At 50.5% G+C, this 19,118-nt stretch overlaps 1 protein-coding gene across 4 annotated transcripts in view; it reads left to right on the forward strand.

The window, feature by feature from the left end:
• Positions 1–19,118, forward strand: part of TMC5 (transmembrane channel like 5) — a 98,121-nt gene that overhangs the window by 52,003 nt on the left and 27,000 nt on the right. For all 4 annotated transcript variants that reach the window (XM_070064782.2, XM_070064784.2, XM_070064781.2 and 1 more), the window contains exons 7-14: positions 2,477–2,725; positions 5,177–5,328; positions 7,723–7,867; positions 9,519–9,674; positions 11,183–11,334; positions 13,708–13,786; positions 15,237–15,334; positions 17,362–17,457. In XM_070064782.2, coding sequence (XP_069920883.2) covers positions 2,477–2,725; positions 5,177–5,328; positions 7,723–7,867; positions 9,519–9,674; positions 11,183–11,334; positions 13,708–13,786; positions 15,237–15,334; positions 17,362–17,457 — 1,127 coding nt within the window. The remainder of the gene's footprint in view (positions 1–2,476; positions 2,726–5,176; positions 5,329–7,722; positions 7,868–9,518; positions 9,675–11,182; positions 11,335–13,707; positions 13,787–15,236; positions 15,335–17,361; positions 17,458–19,118) is intronic.

Genomic DNA, 19,118 nt, shown 5'->3' on the forward strand with positions numbered 1-19,118 from the left:
GGTGACAAATTCTTTCAATTTGTGTTTATTATGGAAGGTCTTTATTTCACCTTCATTCATAAATGAAAATTTTTCCAGGTACAGTATTCTGGTTTTCTCTTAAGACTTAGAATATATCTTGCCATTCTCTCCTAGCCTGTAGGGTTTCTGATAAGAAGTCCATTGTGAGTCTAATTGGAGATCCTCTGAAAGTAATCTGGCGTTTCTCTTGTGCATGTTTTAGAATCCTCTCTTTATGTTTTACTATGCTGAGTTTGATTTCAGTGTGTTGTGGTGAAGATCTTTTCTGGTAACATCTATTAGGAGTTCTATGTGCTTCCTGTACTTGGACATCACTTTCTTTCTCCACATTAGGGAAGTTTTCTGTAATTATTTCACTAAAAAGGCTTTCTAATACATTCTCTCTTTCCATGCCTTCAGGAACTCCTAAGACCCATATGTTGGGTCATTTCATAGTATCCCATAGTTCTCCAACAGTGTTTTTTAGTTTTCTAATTTCTTCTTTTCTTTTGGGCTGACTAAAATTTCCAGAGATTTGTCTTCTAACTCAGATATTCTTTCTTCTGCCTCACCAATTTTGTTGTTAAACTTTATACCGTATGTTTTATTTGATCTGTTGAATTCTTTATTTCCAATATTTTGTTTTGGTTTCTCTTTAAAAATCTCAATTTCATGAGAAAAATACTCTTTCATGTCATGTACGGATTTCTTTAGTTCATGGGTTTGCTTCTGATTACTTCTTTTTTTTTTTTATTTTTGACAGGCAGAGTGGACAGTGAGAGAGAGACAGAGAGAAAGGTCTTCCTTTTGCTGTTGGTTCACCCTCCAATGGCCGCCGCGGCTGGCGCACTGCGGCCTGCGCATCACGCTGATCAGAAGCCAGGAACCAGGTGCTTCTCCTGGTCTCCCATGAGGGTGCAGGGCCCAGTCACTTGGGCCATCCTCTGCTGCACTCCCGGGCCATAGCAGAGAGCTGGCCTGGAAAAGGGGCAACCGGGAAAGAATCCGGCACCCTGACTGGGACTAGAACCTGGTATGCCAGTGCCGCAAGGTGGAGGATTAGCCTATTGAGCCACGGCGCCGGCCTGATTACTTCTAAGTAATCAATTTTAAAATTTTTTTCTGCGATTTCTTCAATCTCTTCATTTTTACATTAGTACTGAAGTGTTGTTGTGTTCCTTTGGGGGTGTCATGTTGTCTTCTTTCTTCTTGTTTCTTGAATTGCTGCATTTATTTTTAGACATTTGTAGAGATACTTATTGGTTATTTTTTTCCCCTGTGATGGATTTTATTTTTGGACTATGCCTCTGTGGATTAATGGAGTGCCTGCTCTTTTAGTGAATACCCTGAGGCATGTGCTGGGTGTGGCCAGGGAGCTCTGTTCAGTGCTCTAGGGGAGGGGAGTGTCTAAGGTGACTCCCAAATTGGGCGTGGTAAATCTCCTTTTTTTTTTTTTTTAAATCAGAGGGGAGTTTTGTTCAGCTCTGTTGGTATAGTTTCATTCTTACCTCCTTTCCTCCAAGGAGACCAATGCCTGGGCGCTAGCCCCAGTGGGTACAATATCCATCCACACTGCCACAAGAACCACACAAAGGATCTGTGCAATCTTTGATGTGAGCACAGATCCTGCAGTAATGACCCTCAGCAGGGAATCAGGGAGCCCTGAGCATGTGGAGCCGCTCAAGGTGACTGCCCAAAGACCCAGCCACACCCTGCACCCTCACATGTAGCCACAGTGTTTTCACAGTCCCAGCACACAAGGCTCCCACAGTCACGAGCTCTCAGCCCCGTCAGTTCTGCTAGTCAGACTCAGGAGTCTCCTCTTGGCTGGTTGTTGGGCATGTGGACGAGCTGGTGCACCTGTTATGTATGTCCAAAATAGCACCTGCCCCCTCTCAGTTAGTTACAGGACACTGGAGCCAGGTGGTCTGGAAGAGAGAAATGTGCCTCCTTTTTTTTTCATCTAGGTTGGTCACAGGGCTCCAAGCTGGATTCATGCCAGGTTCTTCCATGGCTTTATTGCTTGGGCTGCTACAGTCTGGTCTCACTTCACTCTCCAAAGCTGGTGCTGAGGCTCTAGGCTGCTGGGGTCCTTGGCTGTGCGTATCCACACCCTCCACATAGATCCACAGTGTCCCTCTAATTTGCATGTTTTCTCCCTAACTCTTCCCTGAGACTGTACTCTCTCCACAATTTTTTTAACTGTCTTCCCTAGACTAGAGCAGTAAGCTCCCTCCCTATTCTGCCGTCTTGGTGCCTATCTCTGAGTGTCAGGTTCTTCAACAGCCTGTTGGGAAGGTAGTGATGGTGCCGCCCTAGAGTGTGGCTCTGGTGACTCAATGAGATAGCGTTCATAAATGCACTTGCCATGCCTTGCACTTTATACTGCTCCAGGCATGGTTGGTGGTCGTTTTGGCTGCTCTGTGGGTGTTTGTTGAGTGAATATCAAACGGCCCGCTTTGTTCCCTGACTGCAGGGCTACCGGAGAGCCAAGAGCAACGTGTCGGAGCTCCTCAACTCCGTGAGCCTGTGGCAGAAGACACTCAAGGTCATCGGGGGCAAATTTGGAACCAGCGTCCTGTCCTATTTCAACTTTCTGAGGTGGCTCCTGAAGTTCAACATTTTCTCGTTCATCTTGAACTTCAGCTTCATCACGATCCCTCAGTTCACCGTGGCGGAGAAGAACACCCTCCAGTTCACTGGGCTGGAGCTTCTCACAGGGGCGGTGAGTTCCCGGCTGCCCCCACCCGGGGTCACCATTTAGGCAACGCAGGGGCGCGCCTTGGCTCTGGTGTTAGCCGGCTGAGGCGGAAGCTGTGCATCTGAAATACCCTCCCCGGAAGTAGCGGCACCGCGGCGGTGCGGAAGTTCCGCCCCCGGAGATGGCCGCCTCCAGTAGTTTCTGTTGCCGTGGCTTTTCTGCTCACATATCCACGTGTCTCAGCATGTACACGGCACCCCGTCATTTTCTCTTACAAAAGGTGTATTAGGACAGGCTGGCTAGAGTTTGCTTTCTTTCATCTGGTAGTTTGTGGTGGCCATCTTTTCCTGCTAGTGTTCCATCGATCTATGTTTTCTTTTTACATTTGTATTTCTACAAAATACAACGTTCTTTTTGAAAAATTCCTACTATAGACTAGAACCAAGAGAAAGTCCATTTTTTCCCTTTTCATTTATCTTTCTCCTCAGTTTCAGGTATCTCTTTGTAAACTGTTTTCTTTCTTAAAAAGGCAGAGTTCCAGAGAGAGGGAGAGACAGAGAGAGGGAGAGAAAGATTTGAGATCATCCATCTGCTCACTCACTGGCCAGGATAGCCAGGGTTGGGCCATGCCAAAGCTGGGAGCCTGGATCTCCTTCCAGGTCCCTCACATGGGTACAGGGGCCTGACTTTGGCCATCCTATGCTGCTTTCCCAAGCACATTAACAGGGAGCTGGGTAGGAAGTGGAGCAAACGAGACTTGAATCACTGCCCATAAGAGATGCAAGCATTATAGGCATTGGCTTAACCCATGTGCCAAAATGCCAGTCCCTTGACCTTTTTTTTTTTAAGATTTATTTTATTTATTTAAAGACAGAGTGACACAGAGAGGGGGAGATAGAAAGAGATCTTCCACTTGCTGGTTCACTCCCTGAATGGATTCAATATCCAGGGCTAGGCCAGGGAGCCAGGAACTCCATCCAGGTCTCCCACATGGTGACAATGGGTCCAGCGCTCGGGCCATCTTCCGCTGGGAGACAGCAGTGACCTACTCAAGAACTTGGGTTTACTGCCACCCAAGTGGAAGACCCAGATTGAGTACCAGGCTGTTGCTTTTGGCCCGCCTGGGCTCTGGCTGTTGCAGGCATTTGGAGAATGGACCAGCAGGTGAGACCCCTCTGTCTGTCTCTTTGTGCCTCTCAAAGAAATAGAATAAATTAATGCATTTTTAAAAACTTCAAAGTAGAGAAAAATAAAGAGTAGTACAATAAACATTCATGTACCGCTATATAGATTTTAAAATTCCATGTTGGGGCAAGCTTTGTGGCCTAACAGGTTAAGCATCTGACTGTGGCACCGGCATCCTATATGGGTGTCAATTTGAGTCCCGGCTGCTTCACTTCCAATCCAGTTGCCTGCTGATGGCCTGGGAAAGCAGTAGAAGATGGCCCAAGTGCTTTGGCCCTTGAACCCATGTTGGAGATCTGGAAGAAGCTTCTGGCTCTTGGCTTGGATTGGCTAAGCTCCAGCCATTGTGGCCATCTGGGGAGAGAGAATCAGCGGATGGAAGACCTCTCTCTCTTCTTTCCCTCTCTGTGTCTGTAACTCTGCCTCTCAAGTAAATAAATAAATCTTTAAAAAAGTATTTATAAACTGCACAAATCAATTTACTGAAAAAATGAACTTCCATGTTAGCTTTTTCTTACTATTTTTGAAAGCATTTTAAAGTAAATTACAGATACCAGGTTGTTTCACATTTCAACATACATCTCTAAAAATTAAGACACTTTGTTGCAACCACAGTATTGTTCTCACTCCTAATAAAATAAAAGATATCATCTAAAATATAGACCACATTCCGATGTTCTCAGTTCTCCTCTAGATGTCTTTCATAGCTTATTTATTCAGACAAGGATCCTATCACGGGCCAGATTTTTGTATTCTGTTGGATTTTTTTCCTCTCAGTATCCACTAATCTAGAATTTAGAATAATCCCCCAGCCCTCTTCTCCTCGACCTTGGCTTACATCAGAAACTGGGCCAGTTACCCTTGAGAGTCTCTTTCCTGACCTTTGGGAATCGTCTGATGATACAGTTCCTCATGGTCTCTCTCATTGCTTTCCTGTAAACAGAAATATAGATGTAAAGGTTCAATGTGTGTCCTAGTAAACATGATTGGTGGACACTTCATAGGGGACAGAGCCACATGGTGGCTGGCTGTCCTCCCAGTGACACTCTGCTGGGTCCCTGGGTCCCTCCACTGGGAAGTGACATTGCTTGGCATTCCTCTCCAGCTCTGTGAGCCTAGGGACAACACATCTACTTGTCCCCGTTGGCTGTGGTGCCCCTTTCCTGGTGAATGAAGTGTCTAGCCCCACTGGCCCAAGCTTCTTGCAGATCGAGGTCAACCCAGCTGCCCGTAGTCACTCATTTTTGCCTCAAGAGCTGCACCTGACGGAGAGCTTGCTGTCCCCTTCAGGGTTATTTTCGGGACACCGTGCTGTACTACGGCTACTACACCAACTCCACGATCCAGCACGAGCACAGTGGGGTCGCCTACAACATGCAGCTGGCGTACATCTTCACCATCGGAGCCTGTTTGATCACCTGCTTCTTCAGTTTGCTCTTCAGGTACGGAGTTGTCCGCGCGTCCTGATTCCGAGGCTTGTTTTAGATTTCGGCAACCCCCGAGTGATGCAGGAAACCGTTTCTCTGCTTTGACTTGGTGTTGCTGTCTGATCCGTCCTCGTCCTGCCACGCAAAACAGGAGTTTGGACAGAGGAAGGGAGGTTTTCATGTGCTTTTAAAGAAATTGGCCTGGCCGGCGCTGCGGCTCAATAGGCTAATCCTCCACCTAGCGGCGCCGGCACACCGGGTTCTAGTCCCGGTCGGGGCGCCGGATTCTGTCCCGGTTGCCCCTCTTCCAGGCCAGCTCTCTGCTGTGGCCAGGGAGTGCAGAGGAGGATGGCCCAAGTGCTTGGGTCCTGCACCCCATGGGAGACCAGGAGAAGCACCTGGCTCCTGCCATCGGATCAGCGCACCAGCCGTGGTGGCCATTGGAGGGTGAACCAACGGCAAAGGAAGACCTTTCTCTCTGTCTCTCTCTCTCACTATCCACTCTGCCTGTCAAAAAATAAATTAATTAATTAATTAATTAAAAAAAAGAAATTAGCCCATCTGAAAATAGAGATGCAATAAAAGGTGTGGATGACAAATTGTCAGAGTTGGGACTGAAGGAAAATACACACAGAAAACCAGTGTGCACCTGCTGTGTTCACTCGCTGAGGCTAGTGTGGCAAACACACAGTCTGGGTGCCTTAGACAGGGCCAGGCTGTCTCTTTCATGGGTGGCAGGGACCCAAGTACTTAAGTTATCAGCTGCTGCCTCCCAGGGAGTGCATTCGCAGGAAGCTGGAGTCAGGAGTGGAGCCCAGACTGGAACCCAGGCACTGTGATGTGGGATGCGGTTACCCTAAGAAGTTGACTTGACCGCTGTAGCAAGTGCCTGCACCGCTTACCTCTCTGAATACAAGCCCATTCCGAGGTCCTGGGAGTTAGAACTTTCACACATGGATTTTAGGAGGATGCAGTGCAGGCAGGAGAACCTCACTTCCTGCACAATAATTCGAACCCAAAGGAGATTTCCTTTCATCCTGTCAAGTTAGGAAGCTTTTCTTAAGTTACTAAGTGGCAGCAAACTTTGGAACGGCGTTGTCCTTGTGCCTAGCATTTATCGCCTGCCAGGCTGGCTGTTACGTGATACCTGGGCCAGAGACAGCGCCAGGATAATGAAAGCTGTCTAATGGGTCAAGCGCTTCTTGCTCTAAACACTGCATTGACTAGTGTGGTAGATTGAATAATACCTCCTTGCCATCCCCCAAAAATGTTCACGGCCCTGTGAAATCACTTGGTCTGGTTCTGCCAAGGCATCTGCAGGCGGGACTCCAAATTCAGTCAACCTACAGCAGGCTGTTTTAAGCTGATAATTTTGTATGGCTTGCAAGTAAAGTTATAAATCTCCAAATGGGGGCCCATGTTGTGGCATAGCGGGTAAGGCTGCTACCTGTGATGCCGGTATCCCACATGGGGGCCAGTTTGAGTCCCGGCTGCTCCACTTCGATCCAGCTCTTGGGAAGGCCGAGGAAGACGGCCCAAGTGCTTGGACCCCTGCGCCCACATGGGAGACCTGGAAGAAGCTCCTGGCTCATGGCTTTGGCCTGGCCTAGCCTGGGCCACTGTGGCCATCTGGGGAGTGAATCAGCAGATATAATAGCTCATTCTCTCTCTCTCTCTCTCTCTCTCTATCTATCTCTATCTCTATCTCTATCTCTATCTCTATCTCTATCTCTATCTCTATATCTCCTTCACTCTTTATTACTCTGCCTTTCAAATCAATCAATCAATCCATCAGTCTCCAAATGGCCCTTTGCAGAAAAGGGTTCTAAAGCCCTGCAGAAAGAGGGACTTTGCAGATATGATACAGTTAAGGCTGTTAAAATGGGGGAGATTATCCAGGATTATTGCAGCTGGTCCAAAGGAATCATGAGGATCTTTATTAATAGGGAGAGAGGGAGAGACTGATTTGAAGATGAATGTTGGGGTCACACACCAATGGCTGCAGGCAGCCTCTAGAAGCTGGCTAAGACAGGGAATGGATTCTCTCCAGAGACCACAGAAGGAACTGTACCTGCTGTGCCACCATGCCGACCCCCAGATACAACTCAGATACAGAGTTATTGTAAAACTCTGTGAGGTGGGAATTACCACCATCCCCAGTACACAAATGTGGGAACAGGGGCTCAGAACAGTTTGAAAGGACAAAGACCAGCAAAACCAGGGTTGGAAGGCTGGCCGGTGTGGTCCTGAGCATTCCGGGTGGAATCGTGGTATTCCGGGCGGAGAGCTCGGGGCTGCCTCTCGCGTGTTGCTTTTCCCTGTCCCTGACGGGGCTGTCCTCTGTGTAGCCCCACGCTCCCCCGTGCCTGTCGCAGTAACCTCTGGTCTCTGGGCTCCCACCGTTTCTAGCATGGCCAAGTATTTCCGGAACAACTTCATCAACCCCCACATTTACTCCAGAGGCATTGCTAAGCTCATCTTCTGCTGGGACTTCACCGTCACCCATGAGAAGGCCGTGAAGCTGAAGCAGAAGAATCTCAGCACGGAGATCCGGGTAAGGGGAACCCAGCTTCCCACCCCCTGCCTGGGGCCAGCCTCCCTCCCTCCTCTAGGAGTCCAGAACTTTCCTAAAAGTAATAGCACGTTATTATTTTTTTATTGCCCATGAGATCGGCAAAAATTAAAAATTCCTAATGCCCAGTGCTGATGACAGTGTGGGGGAAGTGGGCATCGTCACAGGACAGGGGAGCTTTATAATGCGGACCTATCTTGGTGTGTTTGTGGGGCTACAGCAAAATATCTGAGGCCGGGTACCCTAGCAAGAAAGGGGTTTCTTTGGCTCGCTGAAAAGCTCAGCGCTGGTGTCTGGGCAGTCCCCCCGCCGCCCCGCCCCAGCTTTGTCACAAGGCAGAGAAGTGGCAAAGGGAACGGCCGGCCGTGTGCAGGAGAGGCCACGCACGTGGTGGGCATCACTTCGTCACAGCCCCGTGTATGAGAAGTAATGTTCTCTGTGAGAGTTATGCCAAGCCCACCAGGGGGCGGGGCCCCCTTGCCACGAGGTCCCATCTCTTACCAATTCCATCATCTCAGTCGCACTGCTCTGGGGACCACGGTACCAGCACATGAACCCAGCCCACAGCCCACACACAGCGGCGCAGCTTTCTGATGGCCAAGGTAGCAATATCTGTGAACATGTTACCCAGGGGTACTTCTTGATCCCATAGTTCTGAGTTTAAAATTCATTTCTGGGGCAGTGGTTTTCAATCCAGACAGTGTCATCCTTCAGAGAGACGATTGGCAAAGTCTGGAGACTTTTTCAGTCGTGGCAGCAGGTGGAAGGATGCTGTTGGGATCCAGTGGATGGAGGCCAGGGACCCTGCTCACCATCCCACAGTGCAGAACTGCGGAGCCCAAGATGTCAGTGGTGCAGAGGCTGAGAAACCATAGTGTGTAGAAACACTGAGTAAAAAGAAAGGGCGAGTGGAATTGGTAAATAAAGGAGCTTTTGTGATGGTCACGTCTTCCCTCCCTGGACACCTCGGCTTCTTCTTGAAGAGAGAACTCGATGACCTCCAAGTGCTTTCCATAAGAATGTGGTCCCACTGGTGCTGTGGCTCACTAGGCTAATCCTCCGCCTTGCTGCGCCGGCACACCGGGTTCTAGTCCCAGTCAGGGCACCGGATTCTGTCCCGGTTGCCCCTCTTCCAGGCCAGCTCTCTGCTGTGGCCCGGGAGTGCAGTGGAGGATGGCCCAAGTGCTTGGGCCCTGCACCCCATGGGAGACCAGGAGAAGCACCTGGCTCCTGCCATCAGATCAGCCCGGTGTGCCGGCCTCAGCGTGCTGGCCGCAGCAGCCATTGGAGGGTGAACCAACGGCAAAGGAAGACCTTTCTCTCTGTCTCTCTCTCTCACTGTCCACTCTGCCTGTCAAAAAAAAAATTAAAAAAAAAAAAAAAAAAAAGAATGTGGTCCCAATCCATTGGTCTCATGTGTCCCTTAAAGATGGATCCTGGTATGGGTGACGGGGGTTCTTGGCCATTTGGGGATTCTCCCAAGAGTCTCCCATCATCTACGTCTACCAGGAAGTTGCCCCCATCTGTGGGCCTGGGCTGGGTTTGTGTCTTCAAGTGTGGCAGGAGGTTGAGCCTGGAGGCTTGGCTAACAGTGGTCGGGGATCTGCAGGTGAACTTGACTCTGTGCTTATAGGAGAACCTGTCTGAGATCCGTCAGGAGAACGCCAGGTTAACGTTTCATCAGCAGCTGACCCGCTTCTCTGCTCACGTAGTAGCCTGGGTGGTCTCCACTGGAGTGGCCGTGGCCTGCTGTGTGGCTGTTTACTACCTGGCTGAGTACAACTCGGAGGTAAGCAGAGAGGCAGGGACGCCAGGAAAAGCGAGGTGAGGCTGGAGGGAGAGACTGGTGGAGAGCCCAATACTCAGACTGGGACTGTGGCTGGAACTCTTGGCATAGGGAGAAGCTTGTTATAAATGGCAGACTCTCCCCTCCTTCCCCTGGGCTCAGAATCTACATCGCAAACAAGGTCCCTGGGCAATGTGAGTGCACGCTCCTGAGGGAGACGCACTGGGTTAGGAGAGAGACGAGAACTTTGGCCATGGACCTCAGATCAAGTTCTCTTTGCTTCCTCTCCATCCCTCAGGGTTCCCACAGCACCTGGCACAGATTAGCTGCCCACCAGTGTTAGGAACGCATGGGCTCTGGCAGGGGATATAATCTCTTCCAGCTGTGGATTTCCCATCTGTAAACTGGGAGTGGTCCTACTTGGCTTTACAGGGGTGTGGGCGGGGCTAGAGAAAATATAAAGGGTTTGTGCTGGGCCTGGGACCCCGAGTGATAAGGGAAAGTCACAGTGGGGGCTCTGAGGCTTGGTTAGCCGGGTGGCCTGGACGAAGGGCTATGTTTCTGTAGATTTCCGCTCTCCCTCTGAGAATAGGGCCATTGTGTCTGGTTTGCCAAGCTCTAGAGTTGTGGGTGGATAGGGCTCATGACATCACTCTCTTAACTGGCTTCCATTACCTCCAATATTTATTCTATCCTCCCTGGCACCATGGGCAGATCTTTTTATGATCTGACCCCTGGCCCGTCTCCCACACCAGCAGTAATAACTGGTATGCCCATGGGTCTCTGAACACTGTCTTTTCCCTCATCTCTAGGTGGGAAACATGCAGTCCATTCTCCATCCTTTACTTCCCTTCATCCGGCAACCTTTCCTCCTTCCTCCAGACCTTAGCAAGGTGTCACCTCCTCCAGGGAGTCCCCTCTCACTGTCACCACCAACCTCACTGGGCCGAGTGGGGTGCTCCTGACTTTGCAGGCTTCCCTGTGCACTTGTCACACGCAGCACTGAAGTGCCTTGTTATATGCCTGGTTCTTTTGGGCAAATCATGCACAGGGGGATGGCGGCAGGGTTGGGCCTTGGAGGAGTGGTTGTGGGAGACAGATCAGTCCGCTGGAATCCGTTACCCCAGACCCAGGGGAAGGACGCCTGTCAGAGCAGAAGCCCAGCCAGCTCCACTCCCAGACAGACGCCAGGGTGCTGGGTCCCCCTGGAGGAAGCGCACCTCCCCTGACCTCACACGGGGGAGCCCCTGGGGCTGCAGCAGCGCCTCCTGCCTCTCACTAAGATGCACTGAGGTTCAGATCCGCCGCTTCCTTGCTGGGCAACTGTGACCAGTGTCTGTGCCTCTCTGAGCCTCAGATGGTTCAGCACAGTGCTAAATAGATGGCAGCTTAGTGGTTAAGCCCGGAGGAGCTAGTTCTGGGATTTTCCCCACCATGGGGGTCTTCTGTGGGAGGCAGAGAAGGGTGTGGCGCCCACTCGACATCCGGGGTCTCTGCTGTGTCCCCTGCAGTTCCTGAAGAAGCACAGGGACCCCTGGGCGGTGCTGCTGCTGCCCTTCGTGGTGTCTTGCATCAACCTGGTTGTGCCGCGCTTCTACTCCATGTTCAGGCTAGTGGAGAGGTACGAGATGCCGCGGCATGAGGTCTACACGCTCCTGATCCGGTAGGTGTGTCTGCCGCAGCCCACGCCAGCCTCCGCCATGTCCACAGAGCTGGCCGCGGAAGGGATTGCATGCATTGGCAGGGGGCGGGTCAGAGCCGAGACATCTGAAGAGTGCTGAGAAGATGCCGCCGTTGAGGGCAAATGCCTTTCGCTCAAAGCCACGGCTTGCCTCTCCCCATGGCTGCCGGCCTGCTGAGGGTGACCAGAGTTGTCAGGTACTGGATGTACAGTTGGGCAGGCGGTGCACTGCACAAGGGTTCTGGTTGAGGACTGTGTGGGGACTGAAATCCTCCAGTGTCTGCATTGGTCAGTCTGTGAGTCCTGGTTCCCCAGGCATCAGCCAGGAGGAAGAGAGGAACTTTCGTCATTAACCCCCTTCCCTGGACAGCGATGGCCCGAGTGCCTTCAGCAATTCACTAGCTCAGAGAAGGTGCTGTTTGGTGATTCTCATAAAGGCATCTTTAAAAAAAAAAAAAAAAGATTTATTTATTTGTTTGAAAGGCAGAGCCGTGGAGACACCAAGAGATAGATCTTCCATCCACTGGTTCACTTCTCTAATGGCTGCAATGACCAGGGCTGGGCCAGGCTGAAGCCAGGAGCCTGGAACCCCATCCAGGTCTCCCACATGGGTGGCAGGGGCCCAAGCACTTGGGCCATCCTCCACTGCCCTTCCAGGCACACTAGCAGGGGGCTGGATCGGAAGTGGAAGCAGCTAGGATTCTAACCAGCGCTCTGATATGGGATGCTGGCATCAGAGGCAGTGGCTTGACCCCAATATTGACCCCAAGGCCTCATATGTTCTAGAAGTGACGCCAGAGATTTGATAAACCAAGCCTGAAACTGCCCGAGGCTGCCCCTCTAGCGTCCTCCCCACTCGTCTGACTGCTTCCCGGTTGTGGTGCTGTTTCTAGCAGTGAGTCCAGCCTTGCAGCCTGAGTTTCTTTACTGATCATTCCAGAGCTCCTGCCTTTACCCTGGGCTCTGAGACCTGGCTCCCATGCTCCAGCCTCCCTCCTTCTTGCTGCTACTGTTCACCTTCATCGGCCTCCTAAGCGCTCATAAATATGCCCCCAACTGTCTACCTCCCCCCACCTGCCCCGGGCCTTTGCCCTGGCTGTTCTCCCCACCCGGCTTGCCTCTTGATTTTCTTTGGGCTTCTGCTCCAGTGTAGCCCTCGCAGAGAGCTGCTCCCAGTAAAGATAACCACTCCTCTGCTGCATGGGACACGTGCCTCCCACGTCCCAGTGCCTGGGTTCGAGTCCTGGCTCTGCCTCCAGTTCCAGCTGCCTGCTAATACATACCCCGGTGAGGCAGCAGATGGTGGCTCTGCCGCCCGCACGGGAGAACTCGAGTGAGTTCTGGGCCCCTGGCTTCAGTCTTGCCCAGCCCACAGGTGCTGCAGGTGTTTGTGGGGGCACCGCTGGGTGGACGATTGATCTCGCTGTGTCTCTGCCTTTCAAATAAAATGAAAACAAACACAACAGTTCTCCTTTCTTCCCTGCATTGTCAGCGTCACACCACGTCCTGACATATTTTTATTTGTTTAGCTTCCTCCGCCACAGTTCACGGGTGAGGCTTTGCCTTGCTCACAGTGGACACAGTGGGCACTCAAGAATAATTGCTGAATGAATGAATGAATGAATGGGCCAGTCAGGCAGTCAGTCATTACATCCAATTGATATGAACACTCCAAGTGTGATGACCGCCGTACCTCCATTATTCCCCCATAGCCCACCCACGAGTCCAGGGTGCCGTGAGGGAAAGAGTTAGGTCTCACGGTCACCCATGGCCTTGCATGTGGGGTAAGATGGACACAACATACCAGCTACCTGATGAGAGAGGGATCAAGACTAAGAGGTGCTTATCATGGTGTCTTGGCTATCATGGTGTCTTGGCTCAGCACCCAGTGAGTATTGTACTCATTTACTGTGATGATAGCAAGTGACTCAGCTAGTGTGGGGACGCAACCAGAGAGTGTCCACCAGAATGAGTTCAGTTCTTCTGCCATCACGATGCCCCCCTTGTCTCAGGCGCTTGGGGCACAGAGGTGTCTGTCTCCCCCGTGCCACGGGTGCAGTAGGCGTTAGCAGGAGGGTTCTGCTCTCATCAGTCACGAAGAGATCCAGGCTGAGAGAGCAGCCACCTCCCAGATATTTCTGACTGCGTTTCCCAAGGGAAGGCAGGGCTGGAGGAGGGGGTGACACAGAGCCGAAGCTTCTGGGCTCTGGCCGTTCTCCAGAACCAACGGCACGGCCCCGCCCAAGCACAGGGGCAGGAGTCCCTGCGTCCCCAGGTGTCCCAAAGGAAATATTGGCAGACAGCTGTAGAGCCGGCGTGGGAGTAATGGCTGTCATTTTCTCTTCTGCTGTTTAGAAACATCTTCCTGAAGATGTCAATCATTGGCATTCTTTGTTACTATTGGCTCAACATCGTGGCCCTGTCTGGCGAGGAGGTGAGATTTCTGTGCTATTCTGGTCTCTCAGTATTTGATCACAAGGGAGGGAGTAAAGGTCACAAAAATCCGTCAACACGCAACCCCTATTTGGCATTAACTCCTTGTGGGAAGAGACCAGAAGCTCATCTGAGAGGCGTTTCCACAAACAAAAGCTCAGGAAGACCTAGCTGGAAGATGAGCTCTGCAGTCCCCTACACTCTCAAAGCCTCAGTTTTCTCATCTGCGCAGTGGGGATTAAACAAGAGCACGTGTAGGATGAACATAGTGCCCGGCAGTGGCGATAGTTTTGATGCTAATCTATCCTCAGAGCCTTGGACTTGGAAGCAAGGTCCTTTTGGATCCTTGATGCTCCGTGTTTTCTGTAACCCGGATATCCAGGACTTTGCCCAATGACAAGTGTGTCCTAACTCTGGTCGTCCCTGGCCCTCCCTCACTTGACTATGGCTTCTCAGTCTTCCCCTGTCCCAGAGAATGGGGGCCGGACCCCCCACCCCACCCCCACCCTCGCTGAGAAGAGTGTCCCATGTGGATTCAGGAGCAGGCCGGTCTTGCTGACCTTGTTGGGGTGGCCTCTGCTTCTACTGCGAGGTCCGGCATGAGAAGCAGCTTCATACAGACCATTCACCCTAGGCTGATAGCTGTCCTGAGCCCTCAGGCACCTGGAGTGCAGGGGCCTCTCTCTAACTCTTTTGTTTTTGGGTCTCAAAAGAACACTGCTTTAGCCAGACTTAAAAACATCTTCCAAGAACATTGCACCTTTGCCATTCTCCCCTAATTATCAAAGAAATTTAAAACTGGCCCTCCAATTAGGCTAGTTAGAATAGATACCATGGATCCTTCCATCCGTATGTCCATTTATCCCTTCATCCATCTCCCCACATGCCCTCACTATCCATCCATCCATCCATCCATCCATCCATCCATCCATCCCTGGGCTGTGCACTTAAAACTCCTCTCTCCTTCTGCATCCAAATCTAAAAGCTTCTGATCAATCCGCTCCTAACTCTGACTCCTCCAAAGGTCGGTGGTCATCATCAGTTTCATGAACTGACTCCACCTTACAGTTTATGCTAGCCCAGAGGCTAAACTTCTAGACCACTTTCTTAAGCCTGGAGATATTAACTGATTTTTGTAATGTCAGTCAAACAAGAAAATAAACATGGAGGCATTCTTAACCATCACTATCCCCAGCTGTTCTGGAGAAATGGGATCCAGAGGGTGATTGGCAGAGATGTGACCTTTTAAGAGGAGAGATTACAAGAAGGGAAACTTTGGGTGCACGTGGAAAGCAAGGCGTATTGGGGGAAGAAGGAGCCTATCAAGAATAAACACGCCTGGAAACAAATCTCGCTGCATTCTGTGGGGAGAGTGGGGGAGCTTTGTGGGTGCAAGGACTCAGTCATATGTGAGGCAGCCGCCCCACGTCCTGACTCTTGTTTGTTCCTAGTGTTGGGAAACCCTCATCGGCCAGGAAATCTACCGGCTCCTTCTGATGGATTTCTTGTTCTCTTTGGCGGATTCCCTTCTCGGGGAGTTTCTCAGGAGGTAAGGGTGTGCTGGGCGGGAGGCATAGGTGCCTGATGCCGGAACCAGAGGGGAACGGAAGGGCCCCTCACTTCCTGCAAGTGGGCCTTGTTCCACATCTGCCTAGTCTGCCTGTCCTGCTTGCAATAGGGTTCTCTTCCGCATTGACTCACTTTCACCGTGACCTGATAGCCCTGTTGTCCTAGTGGTTTTGGTTCACTTGATGCTTTGTAACTTTCTCTTGAAAAAGAAAAAGCAACAAACACCAGAAATGAAGCACCAAGGTGGAGCCATTTGAAATCTTAGCTACTGAAGATAATTTTGATACCGGGGTGCTTTGAAAATGTCATGGGCAAAATGGAAATAAAAGCTAAGTTTATGTTGGTATGAGAAATTTTGAGGAATGAGCCTGGTGGGTAAGACACCCACATTCCACATTGGAGCACTTGGGTTTCGTTGTTGGCACCAGCTTCTGACTCCAGCTTCCTACCAAGACAGACCCTGGGAGGCAGCAGTGATGGCTCAAGTGATGGATTCTTGCTACCCACATGGGAGACCTGGATTGCATTCCTGGTTCCTGGCTCTGGCCCTAGCCCAGTCCCAACCATTGCAGGCATTTGGAGAGTTGAGTCAGTGACTGAGAGCTCTTTCTCTCTGTCTACCTGCCTATATTTCTGTCACTCTGCCCTCAAATAATTTTTAAAAAATTAAGATATTTTGGGGCCAGCACTGTAGCATAGTGGGTAAAACTGCTGCCTGCAGTGCCAGCATCCCATATGGGTGCCGGTTTGAGTCTTGGCTACTCCACTTCTGATCCAGCTCCCTGCTAAATGGCCTTGGAAAGCAGCGAAAGATGGCCCGAGTCCTCAAGCCCCTACAACCATGTAGGAGACCCAGAAAAAGCCCCTGGCTTTGGATCGGCCCAACTCCAGCCATTGTAGCCACTTGGGGAATGAACCAGTGAATGAAAAGACTTCTCTGTCTCTCTCTGCCTCTGCCTCTCTGTAATTATATCTTCAAATAAATTTTTAAAATTATATTTTAAATCCATTTTAATCCCACCCTCCTTCCCTGTCTGAAAAGGTTTTTTTAATAGAAATTTTTTGATTCACAGCTCCACTTTATGAAGAAATCAATATGTTCTCAACTTTTCTCAGAGTAAATGCAGAGTTCTCTTTCCTCCTTATGGATTTAGGAAACAGGAGAATCAAGGGCAGGCAATTTGCAATGCATTTAAGACGTCACTTGGGATACTCACATCCCGTACCAGAGGGCGCGGGTTCGACTCCTAGCTCTGATCCTGACTCCTCCTTGCTGCCAATGCGTACCCTAGGAGACAGCAGTGATGGCTCGAGTATTTGGGTTCTTGCCACCCACAAAGGAGACCCAGCTGAAGTTCCACACTCCTGGCTTTGGCCTGGCCCAGCCCGGGCCAAATGTTGTGGACATCTGAGGAGTAAACCAGTGGATGGAAGCTCACTCTCCCTCTTTCTCCCTTTCAAATAAATTTTTTAAAAATTAAAAAATTAAGGAAACATTAATTTGATAGCAGCACCCATAGATTTAAGGGTCTTGGGTTCAACTGTGTTAGGAGGCACTGAGTTAGGGCAATGAAAAAGATTCAATAAGCAAGGTATGGAATATACAAGATAACATGGGACCCAAGTACTTGAGCTGCCACCTGTTGCCTCCTAGCATGGGCATTAGCAGGGAGCTGGATCAGAAGCAGAGCTGGGCCTAGAACACAGGCACTCTGATTTGGGATACCAGCATCCCAGGCGGTGACCTAACCACTGGGCCAAATGCCCACCCTGCTCTAGAATATTTTAAAGATCATGTCTACAATACCCTACTTGACTGCATTGTGTTAAAATTTATTTCATCAAAAACATGCTTATATACTTGGAACTTTTCAAACATTTGCAAGGGAACTTGTGATTTTTATTCCAAACTGGTGAGGGTCTGCTTTGCCGATTGTCCTAGCCTGGAGGGAGCATTTGAAGGAGGGCATTATAATTTGGGTACTAACCTCAGGTCATTTTTCACAGGATCATTGGGATGCGATTCATCACGAGTCTTGGCTTGCAGGAATTCGACATTGCTAGGAATGTTCTAGAACTGATCTATGCACAAACTCTGGTGTGGTAAGTTGAAGGACTCTGCAGGACACCTTTGCTGGCCGCCTCACTGTGGACTGGGAGATCTGTTCTTAAAGCTGTGAGTGTGGCGCCAAATCTGGCCAATCCGAGAGCCTTGAGTCCAGCATCTAGATTATTCCTTTCCTTTGGGGGGCTTGAGCTCTGCTGATGAGAGTCAGCAGCCTGTAGCTGTGCTCCGCCCGTTGTACAAGGTGCTTCCTCCAAAGTCTCCCCAAATTCACGTGTTAAAACCCAGTGCCCGGTGCGTGTCAGGAGGGGGGGCCGCTGTCATGAGGGCAGAGCTCTCCTAAGTGCAGTTAGCACCCTTACGGAAGAGACCCCAGGGAGCCGCCCCGTCCCTTCCTCCACATGAGGACACAGCAAGCCCTCGACATACACTGAGCCTGTCAGCCCCTCCCAGTCTCCAGGACTCTGAGAAATAAATTTCTGTCGCTGAGATGCCCCCCAGCTTATGGCATTTTGGTACAGCAGCCTCAGTGGACCAAGACGACCCCCAGTATGTACAGATCAGCAGACTTCACGTAGCATTTCCATTTCTGGCTTCTTTCCAGAATGTTCTGGCCCATCTCCCATCATGGTAACATTTGGCTGGGGTGAGTGTGTCCACTTTGCCAGTGCCAGCCTTGGGCTGTTGCCTCCGCAGCCTTGATTTCCCATTTCCCATGACCCTTATGCGGTTCATTTATTACATTAGAAAATGGGCCATGGCACCTGTGTCTCAACAGAGGTGGGGAAGCAAAGGCAGAGGGGGCTGGGTCTTTCTCACACCTGGCCTGCTTACTGATTGGACGGTCTGGTGGGGTCTCTGCAGCCTTTGGGATTTGGGACTTGCCACACCTGTTCAAGCAGTTCTCTATGTGTGTATTTGTGTGTGTGGTGTTGACATTAATTGGTTAGTTCCATCAGTTTTTTTTTAATTCCTTGTTTTTTTTTTTTGTTTGTTTTGTTTTTTGTTTTTGACAGGCAGAGTGGACAGTGAGAGAGAGAGACAGAGAGAAAGGTCTTCCTTTGCCGTTGGTTCACCCTCCAATGGCCACCGCGGCCAGGGCGCTGCGGCCGACACACCGCGCTGATCTCCCATGGGGTGCAGGGCCCAAGCACTTGGGCCATCCTCCACTGCACTCCCTGGCCACAGCAGAGAGCTGGCCTGGAAGAGGGGCAACTGGGACAGAATCCGCTGCCCCGACCGGGACTAGAACCCGGTGTGCCGGCACTGCTAGGCGGAGGATTAGCCTAGTGAGCTGCGGCGCCGGCCAGTTCCATCAATATTTTGCAAGCTTACCTAGTTAACAGTCAGTGGGTATTTTTCCTTATTTATTTGAGTGTGATGGAGTCAATGGCAGAGTTCTGTTCCATGGATCATAGTTCCTGGTTCTGTCTTGCTGATTTGAAAGTAGTGGATTTGGAGTTGGATTAATTTGGATTCTGGGCCTGGCTCTGCCGCACGCTGCGGTCATGAGCATGTCTGGCTTCAATCACCTCATCTGTACAATGCACATGACAACAGCTATGCTGAGGATTAAATGTGACGGTGGATGAAAAGGGCTGTGTCAACTCCCATATGCCATGGAGCTGGAGAGACTTTCATTTTCCAACACGCTCCAGTCGCCCTGGGAGAGGTGCTGACTGCAGATGAGTCACCAAGG

Source organism: Oryctolagus cuniculus, chromosome 19 (genome assembly GCF_051225735.1).
Source record: "Oryctolagus cuniculus isolate XC-2025 breed Fujian yellow rabbit chromosome 19, ASM5122573v1, whole genome shotgun sequence".
Lineage (NCBI taxonomy): Eukaryota > Metazoa > Chordata > Mammalia > Lagomorpha > Leporidae > Oryctolagus > Oryctolagus cuniculus.